This window comes from Hippocampus bargibanti, linkage group LG04 (assembly GCF_051943395.1).
Source record: "Hippocampus bargibanti isolate YZ-2025 linkage group LG04, ASM5194339v1, whole genome shotgun sequence".
NCBI classification, from domain to species: Eukaryota; Metazoa; Chordata; class Actinopteri; order Syngnathiformes; family Syngnathidae; genus Hippocampus; species Hippocampus bargibanti.
In genome coordinates, this window is record NC_142737.1 from 11324663 (window position 1) to 11347924 (window position 23262).

Here is a 23262-nt window from a genome sequence, read left to right on the forward strand (position 1 = left end):
GTGTAAAACGAAGTCGTATAGCTTTGCTCACAAAATACACATCATTCAATAATACTATAGTATACAACGTTTCTAATTTTGTAGTGGGTGACCTCCCTAAAATACTTATAATTAGCAGCACTTCTTCCAACATGTCGCGAATTAATTTTAAATTGATCAATGGAAATAGTTTTACTTTGTTGTATTTATTACAGTTCTCGTAATAGTCTATAATGAGCGTCTAAATGCTTTTGTATTTAAAATAAGCATTACATTTTGATTTAAACAATGCTTAATTTCTAACCATTAACATAGAAAAGTGGAGATTGGGCACGTCCACAGTAAGAATGCGCACTAACTCTCATTGTGAAGCTTCCGAGTTAGTTTTACTACAGATTTAAAAGACAACATAACATTCGTGTTTCACTGAGACAGAGTACAGCTTTATTAAAGTCAAACTTCAGGCATGTCTGAACTCTTCCAACTTAACATTTGAATGAAAAAGGGACAGAAGTCATTTTTTTTCCAAATAAAAAGACGGTCATGTACAAAAAGAGTCTTTCCAACAGTCACGGACATTTAGAAGCGAAATTGTACAAGCAAAGCAATAAAATAAAAATAACACGCCACATTAACATGATTCTATGCAAATACAATGCAAGGCTATTTACAGGTTTGCCAACAGTATGCGGTAACACAGGTTGAACAGTAATCAACATGTTGGTCGTGTTCATCCACGTTTTTCATTGAAGCAACACCAAGAAAGATAGATATGACCCCAGTTAGTAAATCAACGTCATTCTACTAGAAAAAAAAAATGAGTGCTGTGCCAGTGAGTTTTTATTCAGCACAACACAAATTCTTCCCTGTCAATCAAAAATTCAACAACAGCCAGCATTGAATACAAAATTTAAAGCATGAGAGGGGTGGCTGATTCTAGTTGTTAGAAGAGATATTTTAAAGAGTTTCATGACGCTTTGAAAAGTCAGTCTGAAGCTTCAAGGGGCACTTACAAAGGAACAAACATGCTAAGGGGCTTTTTTTCCTCATCAAATAATGGCACGAATGAATAAAGCACAATTTTTGTGAAGTAATATAAAATGATGCAACACACAAATGAAGTGTTCTAATACTGCCACTGCATGAGCAGAGAGGGCAAAATGGCACTGAGCGACATCATGCAATCTGCATATGGGGGGGGGGGGGGGTGTACGTGAGGGTTGCTGCCTTCATGATAGAAAACTACAACGAAGTAAATTAATTTATGCTGTGATGAGGAATTTTAAGATTCAATCATGTGCAGTTCAACTTAACAGTCACCTTGAAAAGACAAAAAAAAAAAGTCATGCCACTATGAATCACCACCAATAACAACAACAAAAAAATGTCTGTGGTCCACACTTAAAATAACACATGAATAAATAATAACATTCAAGTTTGGGTTGGTGACATGCTTGAGTGTGAAAAGTGCCTGGATGATAAATGACTAAGTTGAAAGGAAAGCACTAGCGGAAGTGCATCATGTACAAGACCGTGAATCTAATTGTTCTATTCTCACATTTTTTTGCATACTTCCTCCCCTTTTACAATCACCAAACAAATGTAAATATCACACAACAGATAACGCAAGTAAATATGAAATGAAGTTGACTATGATTATTTAACTTTTTAACTCATTCACTGCCATTCACGGATCTATTCGGGAATTGAAAATATGACGTACAGCGCCATTGCCGAATTTGTTCGGGTTTTGTTTTTTCATGCTTGGGTGCTGATAAAGCCGTGGCCATGACCTCTGGGAATGTTTTTCATGTCCACAATGGGGAAGCATTCCGCTTTTTTCCATGTTAGCGCTTTGTTCCAGCTTCAGCTGTTGTTAAAGCGCTATATAAAACAAGATATATGTATTGCATTGTATTTTGGACAGCTGCTCCCATTTCAACCTTGTATAACTCAAGACCCATTGAGGAATTAACTTATTTTCTGTTTAAAGAAGAGAGTCTAAGGTTTCTAACGCTGTATTGAATGCTTATGTATTCCTAAAACTCCATATTCTGTTGGTCCTGGAATTCAAGTGACAATGACAAAAACCCTGGCACTGGAGTGGAACCATTTTTGCACATCGTCTGGCAGTGAATGAGTTAAGGCAAACAAATATTCAAAGCTACCTGACCCTTTGTAGAGAAAGGGCTTGCTTCTCTTGTTAACTCATGAATTAACTGTTTAATCCCTTTTTTTAGAAAGAGTTAAGTTGGCTAAAAGTTTAATTGATTGATTTCCCCCCCCCCTAAAAACAGTATTTTGCATCTCTTTCTCATTCATCGGATAATTACACTTGTTTGATGATCCAACACATTCAACTATGCAAAAAAAAAGATACAGAATTCAACTACTTTTTCACGGCACTTTACACCACCAAGTGAAATAAAAATAAGCAAACCTTTAACATTAGACATTTCCTAAATAACTGGTTGTGCATTGACACCCACTTAAGTGTCTTATGACCGCAATCAACTAGCAAGGTGAAAACAAATAAAATACCCTAAGATCCGGGGAGCATGATGATAAACATTCCAATCCTGAACTGCTTTACAGTGACAGTGACAAGTCACCGCACATAAGCAGCGGCTAATGTGGAATCATTACACCAAAAAGAAGAAAAAAAATAAATGATGCACTAATTACAGGTATAATACATGAAGCCATCATTTTTTTTTTTCCTTTTTAAATGTTACACAGTGGAAACAAGGGGATACTGCACCGGTGTTTGACAAAGCAATTGGTATAAAATGTGGTGCAATAAATACAAAAAGATTTCGACAGATGAGCAATTTAAAAACACTGTACAGGTTGTATTTTGTACACTCTACTGGACTGCGTATCATGAAACTAATTCACAATTTCTTCAACACGAGGCTGGCAGGTTGTTCAGATTTTGCCCCCTTTAACCCTCCCCAATTTTTTTTCCTTTTCATCACAATACATTTTTAAACTCTTATGTTAGTACCAGAAGAAGAGGTATCCATTTTCAAAACACTTAATGTTCCTTTAATACACATTTCCGTATATGTGTGACCTAACTAACTAGTGTAATGAATGACAAGGCGCGTGAAAAGTGCTTTTCAGAGAAGTTTTGGCAAACAACATCAACATAAAAAGGTCACAGTACACAAATATCATTGAAATGCATCTGGGCAGAAGCTCCTCCAGCCACAATGGAACTCAAATCACTCCTTAAAGGACAACCGACACCATTTTCTTTGTTTCCTAACTGACATCAGAAAAACTTTTTATAGCATCTAAAATACCTAAAACGCAGGCTGCTATTTTTAGTCAACTGAAAAACACCAATAAAAATGAGTTAGTGGCCCAAAACTACTTCAAAATGACATCAGAAATGGTGAGTTTCAGAAGGTGCCGCCCCCTTGTTCGTGACGTCACGCCAGGACGTCTTACCTTGCTCGAGAATCAAAACAATGGCTTCAGATTGGGAGAAAATGCTTTCTTGTTACTCATCCAGTTATGAATATGATTCAAATAGTTCTGAAGAGGAAAGCATAAATGTTTGCAATCGATTAAAGAAGTCCTTCCGTATCATTTTGAGGCATCTGGACTCCAATGTAGCGTCCCAGAAAATACACAAGACGGCCCAAGCTCCGTTGGAAATGGGCTGATTTGTCTGCTGGGAATTTGTGTCAACTAGTATCAAATAGTAGTCTTGGTGCAACACCCAACGATTCACCATCGCGTTATTTATGCGTTTTCCTTCTAATTTCGCCATCAACACAAACCAAAACGAAGTTTTCAGACCAAAGAAAGTAGCCACAATGCATTGTGTGTCACTTTCTCGGTCAGGGGTGTTCCAAACGTGACGTCACGTCAGGAATTGTCACCAACTCGAAAACAAGACTTCCTGAATATTCAGTGCGAGTCTTAAAACATAAAATATAGCTATATGTAATGGAATCTGTAAAATACGCCCCAGTAGAAGTCATTTGAAGTGATTTTATAAATTCTGGACACAACTTGTCCGGAGGTGTTGGTGGTCCTTTAAGGCTGATAAACGATACTCAGATAGCAGTGCTCACTGGCTGCCCCCTCCCCTTTCTTCCTTGACAACCGCTCAGAAAAAAATGCAGAACATACTTTTATATTTAAAAAAACAAATCTGTCGTGTTGAAAAATCAAGTGTGGAGGCTGTGCTCCATGTTGCTAAGTACTTTACAATATCATAAACCGATTATGTACACATAAATGAGCGAACAAAAAAAGTCACAAGTACTTGTGTAATGTTATACCAGTACGCTATATATCATTATACAGTATTTCACCTCAATAGGACGATTTTCACAAGGAGGTTTTTGCTAAACAAAGAAATACACCACTCACTGAGATGAAGTGACAAAAAAAAATCTGCCTGTAAACATTAACAAACATAGATACGTATATAATTATATTTATCTATAGCCATAAGTATATCAAAAAAATGGTTACATGAATGTTGGAATGTAGTGTGGTCCTAAAAAAAACATTGCACAAAAATGTTGCCCCTCCGGTTTGTTAATGAGAAAGGGAATTGGATATGATGATGGTTGACGTGACGGAGGGCGGCGGAAGTGTGTAAGACGCCAGCCGCGGTGTACAGCAGGTAAACAAGAGGAGTAGCGGCATGGCGCCCCCTTCGCGCCGCCTCACTTCCTACAAAGGGACGGTTATTGACAACACTTGGGGATTATCGCACGGGAGAACAAAATGAGATGTTGGTCCGGAGATCTTGGCGCTGTCGTGTGTTCGTGATTTGTTTTTTTACAACCAGAGGAGCGTGAGAATGGCGCACCTCCTCACCCTACGCTGCTCCAATTTCACCGTGCTTGCCACTGAAGGACTTCTTCATATGTCTCGACCCCCGAAGATCCGACAGAAAACAATCCGAAAATCTTCTATTCCCTTTCTTGAGCACATATGGGTGGAGCGCCAGGAGTGTATTTTACAGGGAACGAGGTAACGAGGGTGCCACGTCATCTCCCTGCGGTTCCTCTTTGACAGTGACGGGGCTCAGAGAAGAAGACAACGGTGGCGGCGGCGGCGGGGGAGGCTGAACAGAGGTGGGGCCGGATGCCAGGGGACTGAGGGGGTTGTGGCTGGAACAGCAGGGGCGGCCCTCCAGAGAAGAGGCGGTAAGCGCCCCCGCCTTGTGGTCCGGGCAAAAGGAGCGAGGGCAGAAGTCACAGAAAGATGTTGCCGGTGTGCCACAGATACTGCAGTCGTGCCAAGGACATTCCCAACGACCTGTGTGTGTGGGGGGGGGGAGAAACGGTTACGATGTATCACCTCTACAATATCGTTTGGGCAAACAATACTTTGTAAAAGTTTGTAAAAAACTGTCAGGGTGAACGTCCTGCACCATAACATGTGACTGAAATGAACTCGTCGCAGCACCAAATGCTTATTGAAAACTATTCTGTGACTGTAAAGTGTCATTGAAAGTTTTGAAAGGCGCTGATCAATTAAATGTATTATTATTAAAAATTGCAATGTACCGTATTTTCCGCACTATAAGGCACCCCCAAAAGCGTTCATTTTCTTCCTGCGCCTTATAATCCTGTGCACCTTATACAGTAAAGTCTCGTTATATCGATATCGGTTATATCGATAGTACTGCTTATTACGATACTATTTCTATGAACGCAAGGATCGGATATATCGATAGTCCGGTTATATCGATATTTTTTATTTTTTTTATTGTAGTATTGAGCTGCAATAGCTGATTTGTAGTCTATTAATAAAGTTTCACTGTCCTTGATAAGAAAGAGGAAAAAAAAACTTCATTATGGGGAAATATGCAATCTCGTTCAATGGGGGTGTGCCTTATAGTGCGGAAAATACAAGACAGTATTTTTGCGTTTTTGGAAATGTGATGTACATCCCGACATTCCCCAACTTGCAAACGAGCTACGTTCCGAACGATCGTTCTTAAGGTGACTTTGTTCGTAAGTTGCTTCAGTGCTATATTTTGTATGGAATGTATGTTTAAGGCTCATATACTGTAAGTATATTTAAGGTTTGTATAAGTAACCTGTATTGGGTTGTACTGAAAAAATAAACATTTAATCAAATATATGCTCTATAAAGATATGTACATGTACAACTGGAGAGAATACTACATATGTTACTACAAAAATGTTCGTATGTACTGTTGTTCGTAACTCGAATGTTCATAAGTAGGGGAGCGACTGTATATACAGTAAAGTCTCGTTATATCGATATTCAAGGGAGTCCGAAAAAATATCGATATAACCGGGACTATCGATATATCCGACCCAGTTTGCATGTAATTTTCTCCGTGCGTGCATAGAAATAGTATCGATATAACCGGGACTATCGATATATCCGATATTGATATAACGAGACTTTACTGTATTTCTTCGGCAAAACACTTTAGTTGATAGAACGATTTTATATACACATCCTTAAACATCCAATGTTACTTCATTTCTACTCATTTGTATATGTTAGTTAGTCTAAGTTGTTACTCTATATATATACTGTACATGTAGTTACTTTATAACCTTGCGTATTTGTAGTGTGTCTTCTTCCTTTCCTTTCGGCTTTTCCCTTCAAGGGGTCGCCACAGCAATACAGTGTCCTCCATCTTTAGAGGTTTGAGCCGCATGTTTGTTTTGGCCAAGCTTTTATGTCGGATGCCCTTCCTGACACAACCCTCTGTATTTATCCGGGCTTGGGACCGGCACAAGAAGACTTATGTCCCTTTGTGGCTACAGAACAAGCAAATCGCTCAGTAAAAGGCTCCCAAACACAAAATGGTCATCGGCACAGCAACATTCAAAAAAGCAAAAACTATACTCACCATTTGATGACAATGCTCTGATCTTACCGTGAAATGGCCATCTCTTTCCTTACATTACATCACAAACAGAACTTCAGTCCTTTAAGATACTTTATCTTCCACTACCACTTTCAATGCTATCGCATAAACCTCTGGAAAGCTACAATGAAAATAAGGACATAATATCCCGAATTTTGCATTGTTTTTGAAAAACGTCAACAATAAAATTACGATTCGCCTCTTGTCATGAGCTTCACCAGTGGAATTGAGACCATAGAATGGTGGCAGTGGGCATTGACTTAAAAGGTATATTTTCGTGTGTACCGTTATTAAACATTCTTATTTCAGTCTGACATCATATTTCACCCTTGTATTTCTCGTAGCAGATAGGTTCTTTCGAAATGATGTCATTCTTTTTTGCTGATGATACTAGTGCAGCGTGTTCGACCAGAAACAAATTCCTTGTGTGTTCTACATACTTGGCAATAAAGATGATTCTGATTCCCTCTCTGGCCTTCATCATTCGACAAGAGCACACGCCTCTCCTGTCTACTAGATTAAAATAATATTTTTGTTCACCACCTTGATTCCTGCTGATTTTACTCCCATCATTGAACACCGTGAAGAACCCGAACCAGAGAGATTCATCATTCTATTCCATCATTAGTTTAATTGGGGAAAAAATGAAACTGAAAGATTCCATCATTACCATATGGCGGCTTGGTGAGGTTGAGACACAGGAGATGGTACGCCTTGGGACACTCCTTCCTGTCACACATCACCAACTCTCCACCTTCTCCGCAGCAAAAGCAGAAGTATTCATGCGTGTGTTTGCCCTCCAGCCGCAGCCTCCGCTTTTTTTGCTTCAGCTTGGCATTCCTGGCCTTCTCCTCTTTCTCCTGCACCACAGCACTCTGGAGGGTAAAGTCACTAGACAATGAAATGATTGCCCAAAGGGAATTTGTGCTCTAATAGGGAATGGAATGTGCGCTTACAGTTGGCTGCACCCCGAGGAAACCTGAGCAGTTGTCTGATCCACAGTGGCAAGATGTTCTTCTGTTCCCCACGCAGTGCAGGTTATAATTGAATGTCATCTCGGTGCCTGAACACAAACGGGAAGCATATCATTAAACTCTGCTGACCCGGATACTGAACAGATCTGAAGTCAGGTAGAGGAAAATGTTTCTTCAGCCGTCATCTGTACGTCTTTGAAGGTGTGATACAGTGATAGCTCGGTTTACGAACCGCTTGGCTTACAAACTTTTCGGTTTATGAACGTTAAATTTATGAAAAATGTATCTTGGCATACGAAATATTTTTCGGATACACACGGAGCGACACAATAAGTGACGTGTCGTTCGCGAAGGAGCCCGTTCTAACAAGAAAATGGCAGACGACTGTTTTGGTCCTCTATTCCCCGCCCCCAGTCTTCGGTTAAAGCCACGTGATTGGTCAAGAACGCAGCACAGTGGGGACGGGGGATTAATCATTAAAGAGACAGGCAGACATCAGAGAGAGCGAGAGTGAGAAAATGAATAGAAAACAGTGAAATTTGGACTAGTTTCAACTTTGATAGGTTAAAGGTTAAAATATCCCATCAATCAGGCTCCACAAGCAACCCGCACAAGCCATCTGTACACTTGATGCAAAAAGCTATCAACCCAGCTAAACAGAACACAATTGATGAGGAACAAGGTAAAACAATCGCAGAGAAAGCACCTACAAGGGATCATTCCTCAAGATGGTGAAAAAGAAGGGTCCTCATCAAGTTTTTAAATGCTGATGAAACCGGCCACTCCATTCCATTAAGCCATCAACGACCATCACAAAGGTAAATAAAACGACTTTATTTAATTATAATACCATAGCACATTTATTATTCATAAAATAAGGTATATTTAGTGTAGTTTTAAGGCTTAGAAAATTATAAAGTAGAAAAATATGTTTTATGGTGACCTGGGAACGGATTATTCTCATTTTAAAGGTTTCCTATGGCAAATTAATGTTTGGGAAACACACTTTTCGCAAGCCAAGTTCGGAAGCCAAGGTATCAATGTATATGTATATAGAGCTACCAGCACAATTTTATATCGCTGACGAAGCTTCTCGGATGAGGAGTGAAACGTCAGACACTTTCAAAGAAGTACAGGTGATGGACCACTCCTGTATGACCGAGAGCTTACACAGAAATGTTACACTGAAAAATGTAGACATGGCAAAATCCTTGAACATAATGGGTGTTCGCTCACCAGCTTCTATATCACACAGAGCAAAAAGTCCAATGCGAACATCGCCATTGACCGTCCACTTTTGAGTTTCACAGTTGGGGCTGCAGCTGTGATTAATGAACCGGGAAGAATTCCCTTTGGGACCAGCGTCGATCACCCGATCCTGAAATGCGCAAAGATGCACATGATGACAAAGTAGGTTGAGGAGAATGTTTGTTGTTGTCACAATGGCCTTATACCTTGGTAAGGGTTAGCATGTAGAAGTTGGCGACGTGGTTTTCGTGGGCCCGTTTAATTCGCTGCTGACACTCGTCCGAGTCGATGACTTCTCCAACATACTCAGTCACAAAGTCACCCTGTAGAAAACATTGTATTTTTTCTCATGGCTCTCTATAGACAGTTTGTAAACAACGCGTCACCATTTATGGGTTAGCCAGAAGCAAAAACATCTAGCGCGCTCACTTGAAGTCCCCGATTAGCACATTTCAATGGCTTGTTAGCATAACATCGTCCAAAGAATATGGAATAAACAAATTCTCCACAACCGTAACGTTATTTTTGAATACAGGTGCGGACCACCGGGTCATTTTATACAGCTCCGCAAAAGCAAGTCATGTGCGTCAATTTGCTAAAATCTGGACTGAAATGTCAAGTAGACATGTAATAAAAAACATTGAGACTTTTGATTAATTTTGTCACCAAGTTCATAATATAATGAATAACAATAATTGAACAAAATATAATAACTGACCTGACAAATTTCAAAACCTGTTTTGGCTGAATATTACTTCACACATAAGGTGGACCTGCGTATAAGGCACAGGGTCATCTTTTGAAGAAAATCAAATATTTTGTGTATGCTTTATACACCGGAAAAAACATTAAAAAATTACTTATTGTTAAACCGCAAGCACACCAGGTCTCAGGCACACGAGGCAACCCCAGGCATCCAACCAAACTACCGTATTTTCCGGTGTATAAGGTGCACCGGATTATAAGGCACACCTTCAATGTATGAAAAACGTTTTCCAAATATAATATATAAATAAATAACATTTTCCAAATATAAGGCAAACCACATTATAAGGTGCTACAGTAGAGGCTGAGGTTACGCACTGCTTCTTCTTCAAGGGGAAATGAAGTTGGTGACTGCTGAAAGTAGTTACGAGACCTGTCGAGGCTCAATATTACTTCACATATAAAGCGCTCCTGTGTATAAGGTGCAAGGATGAAAAGGTTTCTTCAGCCGTCATCTGTACAGTGAGACCTCAACTTACAAACACCTCAACTTACAAACTTTTTGTCTTACAAACGTCAAATTTATGGAAATTAAACCTTATAATAAGCACTATTTTCATAATACACACCCACCACGGCTGGCGGAGTGATCTTCGGCTGAAGCACACGACCGAACAGCACCAGAGGTTAAGTTACCAACAGTCCTTATGGAAGGTGACTCTCCTTCCATAAGCCATCAACGACCATCAAAAAGGTAAATAAAACTTTATTTTACAGCACAGTTTATTTCTTTAATTACATTCATCATGTAATGCGCCTCTCTTTCCAAACAGCAATTCCCTTTGACCTCCAACGCCATTCCATCAAGCCATAAATGACCATCACAAATGTAAATAAAGTGACTTTATGATACAATGCAGCGTATTTCTTTCATTACAATACAATAGCACATTTATTATACATAGAATAAGGTATGTTGTGTGTAGTTTTAAGGCTTATTTAGTTGAAAAGTATATTTTATGGAAACCCGGGAACGGATTATTCCCATTTTAATGGTTTCCTATGGGAAATTATTTTTTGAGATACACACTTTTCGCCTTACACACTCTGTATGGGAACCAATTAAGTTCGTAATTTGAGGTCTCACTGTACTTCTTTGAAGGTGTCGGACGTTTGACTTCCTATCCAAGATACACTGGAAACACTGGATAAGAAGCGAAACGTCCGACGCCTTCAAAGAAGTACACATGACGGCTGAAGGAACCTTTTCATCGATGGACCATTGCTGTATGACTGAGAGCTTAGACAGACGTATAAGGTGCAAGGTCATATTTTGAAGAAAATCAAGGCTTTTAGGTGCGCCTTATACACCGGAAAATACGGTAATCTATTCATTTGTTGTGTACAAGTAAGCACTTTGTGGTTTCACTGTCATAACGGCCCCCCGAGGGAAGATGTCACTCCAAATTGGCCCACGACTAAAATGAATTAGACACCCCTGCTTTCAAAAATTGACTTGGATTCATAGGACGATATTTTGTTACCCCCCTATGCGCCCACTCACTGGGTGGGCATGTTCAAGATTTACAATATAACACGAGCGACAATTTTTGTGTTGTGCGGTTGCAAAAACTGATTAAGAAAAGGATTTTTGGAACATTTGACACGTACCTTCCTCAGAGCCTGATTGGTCTTGAGACCCCATCCACGATCCTCTGTCTTGATCACCTCCGTTTCCGCATACAGGCGCTTTGAAAAACATTGGTTCTCACAATTCTCTCCCGCAGGACATACCTGTGCCAGAACGGGAAAAGTATGATAACCGCTACTCTAAACTGTCTGAAAAGACCAGTAATGCAACAAACCTGAGGGTGACACTCGTACTGCAGCATGCGGTTGAGACATTGAGAGTCAAGGCTGCACGGGTGCTCGTCTGCAGGCCGGCAGTTGCAACGTGGGATTTCGGATAGGTCAGCAACGTGCATGTGCACTTTCCCCACAGGTTTGTTGGACTAAAACAAGAAATCAGATTCAACTTTAGAAAGTAAAAGAAAAAATAGCTTGGTTTTCACACGGCAGTGCAAAAAAATTAAAAAAACAATTTCCCCAGAAAACCCATCCAGCCCTTTTTTGGCTGATGTGCTGACAGCAATTAATCAAATAATTTGAATAACTGGATTACTAAATTTAAAAAATGGACGTAAAACCGTCATACAAAATGGACAAAATCCGACTTCAGCGGACAGTTAGGACGGCGGAAAAAAAAATCATTGGCACCGCCCTACCCACTCTCAAGGACTTGTACAGTGCAAGAATCCAAACAAGGGTGCGGAAAATCCTATTGGACCCTCCGCACCCTGCCCATCACCTTTTCCAGCGACTCACCTCAGGCAGGCGCAACCCATCCATGCGCCCTAAATCCAGCAGACATTTAAACAGCTTCTTTCTCCGTCGCCATTAACTCTCTAAAGAGTCTCTTTGTAATTTTCTTTAATGACGATACTAGCGCAGCGTGTTCTACCGGAGACAAATTCCTTGTGTGTTCTAGATATGTGGCAATAATGATTATTCTGATTCTGATTCTGAATTGGATCATTTTTCGAAACAGATGATTGCTCCTTGGAAGCTTAATAAAATTACTACAGCAAATCGTTATACAGTGATACCTTGGCTTACAAAGTTAATTGGTTCCCAGACAGTGTGTAAGACGAAAAGTGTGTATCCCAAAAATTAATTTCCCATAGGAAACCATTAAAATGAGAATAATCAGTTCCTTACAAACTGCACAAAATATTTTATGCATAATAAATGTGCGATGGTATTATAATTAAATAAATAAACTGTACTATATAATAAAGTCGTTTTATTTACCTTTGTGATGGTCGTTGATGGAATGGCGTGGCCGGTTTATCAGCATTAAACACTTGATGAGGAACGTAACCTTCTTCTTTCACCATCTTGAGGAATTATCCCTTGTAGGTGCTTTCTCTGCGATAATTTTACCTTGTTCCTCATCAATTGTGTTCTGTTTAGCTGGGATAATAGCTTTTTGCATCAAGTGTACAGATGGCTTGTGCGGGTTATTTGATGAGCCTGATTGATGGGATTTTTAACCTTGCAGTCTACACTCTGCCTTTGAACTATCAAAGTTAAAACGTGTCCAAATTTCACTGTTTTCTATCCATTTTGTCACTCTCTCTCTGTCGCCTGCCTGTCGCTTTAATGTTTAAACCACCTTCCCTCAGTGCTGCGTTCTTGACCATACACGTGGCTTTAACCGAAGACTGGCTGCGGGGAATAGAGGACAAAAAAATGTTGGCTGCCATATTCTTTCTTTGGAGAATAGCTTCACTCTTTCTTTGTCTGTAACCCCCCCGCCCCTCCGCTCACTGCTGCGTTCTTGACTAATCACGTGGCTTTAACCGACGACTGATAGAGGACTGATAGAGGACCAAAACAAGCCGGCTGCCATTTGTTAGGAGAACGGGCTCGTTCGCGAACGACACATCATTCATTGTAGCAGCTCCGTGTGTATCCCAAAAAATAGTTTGTATGCCAAGGTAAAATTTTCATGAATTAAACATACATAAACCGAAAAGTTATTAAGCCAAGGGGTTCGTAAACTGAGGTGTCACTGTATTAATACATCTTTATATATATAGCGCTTTCACAATAACTGCCGCTGAAACGAAGCGCTATTTTTTTTAACTGACATGATTACTTACCTTGATAAATTTGTAGGGTGGTGGTTTGCGAGAGTTGCGCTCCTGCTCTAAAGCCTCCCTGCTCTCCCTTTGGGCCTTGAGCTCCTGAAACCTGCGGGCTGCTTCTTCCAGAGCTGAAACACCCCAACAACATTGCAGATGTCTGTTTTTTGAGTAAAGGGGGTCCGGTATCACCTGTTGATAAATGTACCTTTTTTGAAAGTCTTGTTGATGTTGATCTGACCAGTCACAAAGTTTTTGTCGTTCTCGACGTAAGGGAAGACACGGCCTTGATTGATCCAGTAGTAGTCGTGGGAACCGAAGAAAAAGACGGGGAAGTCGCCAATATCGTGACGAAGGCTTTGGATGTTCGACGGCACCAAGCGAGGGTTGCAGATCTCAGCTGGCCACCACCTGCAAGAGAAGAGCGATGTTGTGTTAAGAGACAGAACGTGGAACAAAATAGACGGTAAGAGATGACGTAAAACTCCATATTCACACAAAACTCACGAGTTTTTCTTCGCATTGTATTCACGTTTGATGGAATTACATTTTTTTTTTTTTATCCACCCCAAATTTTTTTTTTCATGACTTGGGTGGGAACATTTTTCAGCTAAAGGGCCACATTTGAATTGCAAAGCAGGCATAGGTTGTAGATCTTTCATCGACCATTTGACTGATTTTTTTTTTTCACAACTAGAATAAAAATACATCCATATTTTTTACAATTTTTAATCAATGAAATCATCATCCAATTACAGTGATACCTCGGTTTATGAACCCCTTGGCTTACGAACTTTCGGTTTACGAACGTTACATTTATGAAAATTTTACCTTGGCATACAAACGATTTTTCGGGATACACACGGAGCTGCCACAATGAGTTCTGTGTCGTTCGCGAACGAGCCCGTTCTCCTAACAAGAAAATGGTGGCTGACTGTTGTGTCCTCTATTCCCCGCCCCCAGTATTCGGTTAAACCACGTGATTGGTCAAGAACGCAGCAGTGGGGGGGGGGGTGTTAAACAATAAAGAGACAGGCAGACGACAGAGAGAGTGAGAAAACACACACACGAAAGGGAGATGGCAGCTTGAAACAAAAAACAAAAGTGAAAAACAAACAAAAGTGAAATGGTGAGAAAATGGATAGAGAACAGTGAAATTTGGACATGTTTCAACTTTGATAGTTCAAAGGTAGAGTGTAGACTGTAAGGTTAAAATATCCCATCAATCAGGCTCCACAAATAACCCGCACAAGCCATCTGTACACTTGATGCAAAAAGCTATCAACCCACCTAAACAGATCACAATTGATGAGGAACTAGATAAAATTATCACAAAGAAAGCACCTACAAGGGATCATTCCTCAAGATGGTGAAAGAAGAAGGTTACGTTCCACATCAAATGTTTAATGATGATGAAACCGGCCACTCCATTCCATCAAGCCATCAAAGACCATCACAAAGGCAAATGAAACAACTTTATTATACAGTACAGTTTATTTATTTAATTATAATACCATAGCACATTTATTATACATAAAATAAGGTATATTTTGTGTAGTTTTCAGGCTTAGAAAAGTAGAAAATGTTTTATGGGCACCTGGGAACGGATTATTCTTATTTTAATGGTTTCCTATGGGAAATCAATTTTTGGGATACACACTTTTCGCCTTACACACTCTGTCTGGGAATCAATTAAGTTCGTAAGCCAAGGTATCACCGTACTGTTCAAAATGCAAAACTTACACTATAATAAATTAATTATTAATTGAATGTGCCAAATCAAGAAAGAAATTCTCATTCACTGCCATTTCCGAATGTATTCAGAAATTAATGATTTCTTTAAATAGTTAACTGCTCGGTTAATTAATTGGTTAATTTGAAAAACATGCTTTTAGTCATGTAGCGTCTCCTTAATTTTTACATACCTGTAGTTTCCCAGTTTGACCCAGACGATTTGTTTGTAGTGAGGTTTCTTTCCGGCCCGACAATCGCTGCAGGACCAAGGCCCCTCGGGCATCTCCATCTCCAAACATTCCGGGTGAAACGAAGCCGGGCAGGAGTCGCAGCACAGCAACTTGCCTCCTACAGTTGTATTGTATGGATGGACACGGGTATGAATGTATGTGCGTGCGTGCGTGGTGTGTGAGCGTGTGTTTGGTGTGAGAAATGAGTAAGCAAAGAGAGGGGGAGGGGATCATTAGGCTTAAAGAATTTAAACGCTGGACAAACTCTGAATCTTATTTGCAGACAAGCCTAAGAATGTCATTAAAAAGGTGACCGAAGCGATCTGGTGAGCACAGTGGAACCTCCAAAGATGAAGATGCAACAAAGTGATCCAATGGGAAAATAATATGTCGGAAAAGTCAAACCAAAACTTCAAAATGATTGCTTTTTTCCCCGTGGTGACACCACAGAATAGTCGAAATTGTGTGACCACCACAAAACCAAAAATGGTGCTTGTGACAGGCCTCAGTGCTGATAAAATATTGTCAACACACTAAAATAATGACCGATATAAATGTTTCAGTTTTGTAGTTTTTCATAAAAACACACAAAAATTAATCTGATGCTGTATACAGTATATTATATTTATGAACAATTTAATTTTGGGGCAGAAACTTCAACTGATGATGTCAGTATCAAAAGATTTTGACAATATATTTCTTTTTCTATATATATATTTTTGTGGTATGGTAGTTGTACCACTTGTGTGCCTGTGTGTCTCTACCTAGTGGTATACAAATAATATTGTGTACGTACCGTTCAGTTGTATTTAATTTTTTGGTGCAATTTTTTTTAGGTTCAATCATTTCACTTTTACTATTCATGTTTTTACTCTCAAAATTTAAACAGTGTTAAAATAGAAAATAAGGTTAAACCGACTTTCAATAACGGTTTAGAATATAAAAACCTTTTTTTCAGGACGGTGACTATCAATCAACTTTGCGCAAATGTTTTCTCTTACCGAGCTGATCCTAACAAGCTAGCTAACATGCTAGCATGCAGCTAATGGCTGATATTTAAAAAAAGTTCACAGAAGCGTTCCACCAAGTAGCATATTGCTATTGTCCATTAAGCGTCTGTTATGTACTTCAAATGAGATGTAATTTACTTTCTTATACTTTTATTTCCTTTTTATTACATTTCAGAGCCAACAGGGAAATTTCAACGACGTCAACATCATTTATTAGCTGGTGCTCAGCGTTGGGGGTTCCACGGTACACACAAGTCAAACTCGACTTTTGTAACATCTGATCCATATTTTGAACTAGTCAAGGATTCTGTTAGGACTTCTCAATGACAACCATGCGCCAGGAAGGAGTCTGAAAATAGTAAGGCCACTCCTGTTTGAGTTTGTCAACGTAATTACTGCTTAAAATACAACAGTTATCACACGTCTGGCAATCAGATTCAGAGCATTGTACCAAGGGGTGGTCAATTGGATACACATGCAGCAGCAACACCGGACTCCAATCAGCCAGTGGTCACGGGTTTAAAATGAAATTCATTTAAAACAAAAAGCAGGCATGCAGTCCTGCCAAAAAACAAGCAAACTGCTCCTTGTCACACATACTGCACCTTGCATAGACCGGCTTGCATGGAATTTTCAGAACCAATTTTGCGTCAATCACGCTTAATATAAGTTTCACAATTTATGTTTTACTCTAAACTTCTGCGGTACTCATTTCCTAATTGTGATTTGATTCCATCCAAGGCGGGTCAAAGGTATAGAAATAATAGTTGTACCCAAAATGTCAATTCACCTGACAATTTCAGTCCAAAAAATAAAACACGGGGTTAGGGTTGCAGCAGAGGGAAGCTGGACATGTCCTTTTGCATCAATAAAATAAGCCCACAGTGCTCAAGCAAAGAAGCAGTGCACCTCCACAAACCACAGACAGAGCATAAACCAACGCAGAGCATCCAGCATCGTGGCGCTATACTGCTTGCTGTCAACGTTCTTCAACTGACCATTCGCTAGTCGCATATTGGGACACATGCAAAAGCAAGAGTTCATTTGACGGTGCACTTGAGGACAGACCTGTTGCATTCACCAAGAAATTAGAATTTATTCATTGGAATATAATATAATATAATATAATATATATAATATATAATAAACCCATCAGTAAACAGTGAGTCATTTTCTCCCTCTTCCTTTCTTGTTTGAATGGATTTTATGAAAATAGAAGATCATATTTCCCTTAATAATTGCCACGGGCAACATTTGCTTCAATGAACAATTGATTTTCCTAGTTGATTTACAGTAAAACTAAGACTACATATTTTTTAGTCTTAGTTATTTACTAATACAAAATAAAGAAAATTACATATTGTGTATTTAATTTATATTTAGAATCTTGCAAACATCTGCTAGCTTGATGCTTACACAGTGTGAGCTATACTAGTAGAATCTCACTCAAATTTCCCCATTGTGGGACGATTAAAGGCTTTCTGATTCTGATTCTCACATAGTGTTAGCATCAAGCTAGCAGATACTTCAGTTCGAGGACAGTGTTAGCATCAAGCTAGCTACTTTAGCTATCTTGGTGCTAACACTATCTGAGATAATATGGAACAGTTAAGGGACAACCGACGCCTCCAGACAAGTTGTGTCCATAATTTGTAAAATCACTTGAAATGACTTCTACTGAGCGTATTTTAAAAAGATTCTACCGCATATAGCTATATTTTACGTTTTAAGACTCGCGCTGAATATTCAGGAAGTCTTGTTTTCGAGTTGGTGACGATTCTTGACGTGACATCACGTCAGGAACGCCGCTGACCGAGAAAGCGACACACAATGCATTTTAGGTACTTTGTGATGACAAAAACTGCATGCGGAGGGATGACCCCCGGCACGATCATTCGGTGTCGGTAATTGTTGTTGAATGTCATTGAATGCTGTTGAACACATTGTATGCTGTAGTATGCAATTGTATGCACTGTGTGCAGTGCATGTGTTTGTTTAATCTTGGCGGACTTTTAATCTTGGTTTTCTTTTGATACTTTGTATTTTTTTCCGTTCAGAAGATTTTGATGTTTTAGATTTTGTTCCTGCTGACTTTATTTTAATACAATTTGTCAAACACAACCTCCTGCTCCCCCCTGCCTGCTTTTTGGGATCCACGTCTGCCACCACCACCTTGCTAACCCTGACAGCCGCAACATACTTTCTATCCTGTGAAAAGCTAGTTATAATACGGTAAATGTTTGTGTCTTTGAAAGCGATTGAAAGATGTAACAAAACACTTTTCCTCTCAATGTAATGTCACTCTTGTTCACTGTGTTGACAAATACTTGAATGTAAATACTTTTACTCGTTCAACCATAGAGGTACTGCATATTTTAGAGCGTGAATCGCGATTTCAGGGAATACGATAACTGTTGATGAGCGCCGAATCTTGATGAAAGACAAAAATGATTTTTTTTCCAGTATCTTGGTGAATCCAACAGGAAGCTTTGAACTGAATTAAACAACAGAATTACATTTGTTTTGCATGCGGCCCAGAGTCATCTGTTAATTAAAGGGGATTCAGGCTGAGGTTATTTCTTCATTGCACAATTCTGCATGGCAATTAACTGCATATTCAACCAGTCAATTAAGGCGGCACTTGAAGGCTTTGAAATGAAAGTGGCATTCAAAAAAAAAAAAAAGGAGAAACTCATCAAGATGGGAGCAGGCACAATACAAACACAAACCAGCGGGGACAAAGGAGAGTGAGAAAAACTGTTCAGTTACCTTTCCCAACATTCTTTTTGGTAGCTGACGAAGGAGAGGGAATCATAGGTAATTTCAACTCAGCACGATTTGACTCAGTCAGAAGGTAGTGGGACTTATAGGCATATGAACTTAATATGGTGTCAGTAAGGTCTTGCACTAACAGCCCTACACAAGACACACAGGAAGAGACGGGGGTGAGCCGCAGTCAAACCAAAAAATTAAAAAAAAAAATTCTAAATTACCCAAAAGGGAGAAAGAACAAACACTGTTTCTTTCACACACACACACACACACACACACACACTCACAACACAAGTAAGAAACATGTAAAACAGTTTGGCCCAACACAAAGTGGCCGTACAGGACGCTGGGACTTGTTTCAAAAAGGAAAAGGGCCATCAACATTTTTTCAACATCAACATCCGGAAAGTCTGACATTGTTTTGGGTGTTGTACAAAGAAACAAGCTTGGTTCTTTGTAACAAAAAATGAAATACATTGATCAGCACTGGCAATAATGTGTTACGGTGACAAAGAGTAAACATGCAACGCAAAATATCACAAAGGTCGGTTCCACCACGTAGTACAGTTCAGATTAGTACACACCCTTTGTATATTTAGTTTCTCATTGTCCAAAGTTTGAAATGGCTTCAAAATGTCTCCGTAATATATCTTAACTCATTCACTGAAAATATGACGCAGTGCGCCATTCCCGAATTTGTTCTGGTTTTCTTTTTTCATGCTGAGGTGCCGATAAAGCACTGGTCAGACCTCTGGCAATGTATTTTCTTTTCCACAAGGGGGACAGCATTTCCCTTTTTTCCATGTTAGCACTTTGTTCCAGCTTCAGCTGTTGTTGTTGAAGCGCTATATGAACCAGTATGTCTGTATTGCATTATATTTTGGACAGCCACCTTCATTTCAAGCTCATATAACTCCAGATCCATATAATTTAGGAATTAACTTTTTTTATGATGAAAGAAGTGACAATGACAAAAAACCCTGGCACTGGAGTGGACACATTTTTGCTCATAATAATAATAAAAATAATACATTTCATTTATCGGCGCCTTTCAAACCTCTCAAGGTCACTTTACAGTCACAGCATCAGTTTTTCTGTGGGTGAGCAGCGGCAGCCACATGCGCCAGCGTTCACTCAACCGGGAATAACTCAAATAGATCAAGTTAGCTAGCTAGCTAATAGTTGACTAATAGATAGCTAGCTAGCTACTTAGACAGCTAATAGATAGCAAATAGATAGCCAGCTAGATAGCCACCAACGTTGACCCCGTTCAACCGGGAATAACTCAAAGAGATCAAGTTAGCTAGATAATAGATAACTAATAGATAGATAGCTAGCTTGTCAGACAGCTAATAGATAGCTATAAAAACCAACATGGCTGCCGCTGCTCACCCGCAGAAAAATTATCCCGTGACTGTAAAGTGTCTTGGGGAGTTTTGAAAGGTGCTTATAAATGAAATTTATTATTATTATTATTAACATGTATATATTGCATTGTATTTTGTACATCTGCCCCCATTCCATGCTCATATAACTCCAGAACCATAACACTTGGGAATTGACTCTTTTTTTCTGATAAAAGAAGAAAGTCTTTTCTTACGCTGCATTGAATGTTTACATAATCCTAAAATTCCATATTCTGCGGGTCCTGGAATTTGATTGAAAATGACAAAAACCCTGGCACGCATTTCGACAATTTTTTTGCACATGTCTGGTAGTGAATGAGTTAAAGAGTTTGAAGCTACACTGCAGCCTACATACTGCATTCTGTTATTACATTAGTTATATACTACATGCCAGATCATCATTTACTCTTCTAAACCACACAAAATTCTCTGAGAAAGCACAACTGAGCTGTACCACTTGGTGACAACACGGCTGAAGTATGTGAGGTTTACCAAAAGAAAAAGGCTTCATAATACAATCGTGGAAGGCAGCAAGGTTTTTTTTAACATGCCAAAGTGGAAACTGTAATAGCGATTATTCGAAACTCAGTCAAATAAAAACTTCCGCCGTTCCACCTGTTCATCATGGCCGCAGTCGTATTTGTTTGTGAGAGTTAGTGTGTGTGCTAATCGCAAAAAAAAAAAAAAAAAAAAAAACAGCATGGCGGGGCTTACCTCTCGCACACAGGAAACACCATCCAACGTTGACGGGGGAAGTTAGGAGGCCGTTTTTCTTGGTGCTGCCGTGGCTACTGCAGATCATGATATGATGAGTGAGGACGGCGCTGCCCGCTGCAACACAGCTGTCACCTGTGTGATACGCCACTGGGCAGCGGATACAACGCATCAGGCGACCTAGACGGAGAAATCAGCATGATATTTCATATTTAGCATTCTGAAAATATCACTTGTGTGTAGTTATTATGGTTTATACGTTGTTCCTTTTTTTCCCACTATATAATCTAACAGGGCAACAAGGTGGTCCAGTGGTTAGCGTGTCGACCTCACACTACAGAGTTACGGGGTTTGATTTCAGCTCCAGGCCTCTTTGCGTGGAGTTTATGTCCTCCATGGGCCTCCGTGGGTTTTTTACGAGTATTCCGATTTCCTCCCACATTCCATAAACGTGTACATAAACATACTGTAAATTAGGGTTGCTCAATACATTGATCGCGATCGGCCGGTCGATCTTCAAGGTACTATTGGTTGATCGCATGACAAGGTGATCTGGCATTGTCATGAACTGACGCTATACAAATAGACGTTAGCCTATCAACCATCTCTTCCTTTGATTGACATACTGGACAACCAATCAGATGACATCTGATTATTAGGTATGCGTGCTCAAACAAGCCCCTGAGTGTTGCAAAGTTAATAAGCTAGTCATTAGTTAGATCTTATATTTTTCCTCGTTTTTTCCTCTTTAACGTAAGATAGACTATAAAAATGGGTGGGGGCAGCTGGACTAAGTAAGTATCACTTTCGTACGGAATGGGATGAGGACTTTTTTTTCCACTACGACATTTTCAAAGTGCGTTTGTCTCGTCTGCCAGTTATCAGAGTGAACGCAGGGAATGGCAAAAAATGGACATAATCATGTCGTGTTGTGCAACATATTGGATTTGGATTTGCCTTTATTAATCTCGCAGTGGAGAAATTTACATTTCACAGCAGCAAAGTGATGAAGGGAATGAAAGTAGAAAAACAAAATGCATGAGCTGCTGGAAAGGCAGCCACTCTCGAGGATAATGTATGGATCCTCAATATATTTCTCAATAAATATAATGGGTCTTAAAAGTAGCTCCCATGCTGAAGAAGTGTGAGCACCACTGCTCTAAATAGTTCCTAACAGCATGTCAGCATGAATGATTGTTCGTCTGTGTTAATGACAGTAGTCTCTCACCTTTGCTGGCTCGTTGCAGGTCTCGCTCCAGACAGCAGGTGGCGCAGCTGTGCTGAGGGCAGCTGAAGCCTCCACCGGTGTTGTTGGTAGTACCTGGGAGTTTACGTACACAATCCTCGTGGTAGTAACATCCGCACCCCGTCACGGAACAACGTGTCACATCCTGGCTTGCTTTCTTACAGCTGAAACACTGGTGATTCCCTAGAAAAGGAAAACTGAGAGACTGAGAATACACAACGCAAGGACTGAGTCGCCAAAAGGTCAACGGACCACTTACCGTTTTTACATTCCAGGCACGTGAACCTTCCTTCAGGTAGGGACGTTAGACCGAGACACTCGAGGTGGAACTGCCTGTTGCAGTCACCTTCACACACCACCAAATTCTCACCGTAGACCTCGCAAATCTATGTGTAAAAATATCACACGGGTCAGTCAGGAATTTTTTTGCAAGAGGCTAATGTGGATTAGTATTCACCTGGCAGACAGTGTCCCTCTTCCCGGTGCTTCCGTCCTGACGGGACAATCCAGAGTCCACAGACTGAGTGTCTGAGGCATCTGCATCTGCAGCGGCTGGACTATCAAGACTCTTCCCAAATGAGCCCTTTGAAATGGATAAAGATGGAAATGTTATTTTGGGTTGGTAAAAAAACAGCAAATGGACAATCTGGC

At 39.9% G+C, this 23262-nt stretch overlaps 1 protein-coding gene across 4 annotated transcripts in view; it reads right to left on the reverse strand.

Moving 5' to 3' along the window:
• Positions 1-762: 762 nt before the first annotated feature.
• The window catches only part of nsd3 (nuclear receptor binding SET domain protein 3), a 37333-nt gene continuing 14833 nt past the window's right edge, over positions 763-23262 (reverse strand). For 2 of the 4 annotated variants that reach the window (XM_088994013.1, XM_088994012.1), the window contains exons 11-25: positions 23069-23194; positions 22871-22997; positions 22594-22794; positions 21366-21545; positions 19243-19389; positions 15425-15581; positions 13708-13910; positions 13518-13630; positions 11658-11804; positions 11464-11586; positions 9294-9410; positions 9076-9217; positions 7822-7928; positions 7536-7740; positions 763-5268 (exon numbers count right to left, since the gene is read on the reverse strand). In XM_088994013.1, coding sequence (XP_088850139.1) covers positions 4967-5268; positions 7536-7740; positions 7822-7928; positions 9076-9217; positions 9294-9410; positions 11464-11586; positions 11658-11804; positions 13518-13630; positions 13708-13910; positions 15425-15581; positions 19243-19389; positions 21366-21545; positions 22594-22794; positions 22871-22997; positions 23069-23194 — 2397 coding nt within the window. In that variant the 3' untranslated portion in view covers positions 763-4966. The remainder of the gene's footprint in view (positions 5269-7535; positions 7741-7821; positions 7929-9075; positions 9218-9293; positions 9411-11463; positions 11587-11657; positions 11805-13517; positions 13631-13707; positions 13911-15424; positions 15582-19242; positions 19390-21365; positions 21546-22593; positions 22795-22870; positions 22998-23068; positions 23195-23262) is intronic. The other 2 variants (XM_088994014.1, XM_088994015.1) reach the window with 2 other exon arrangements.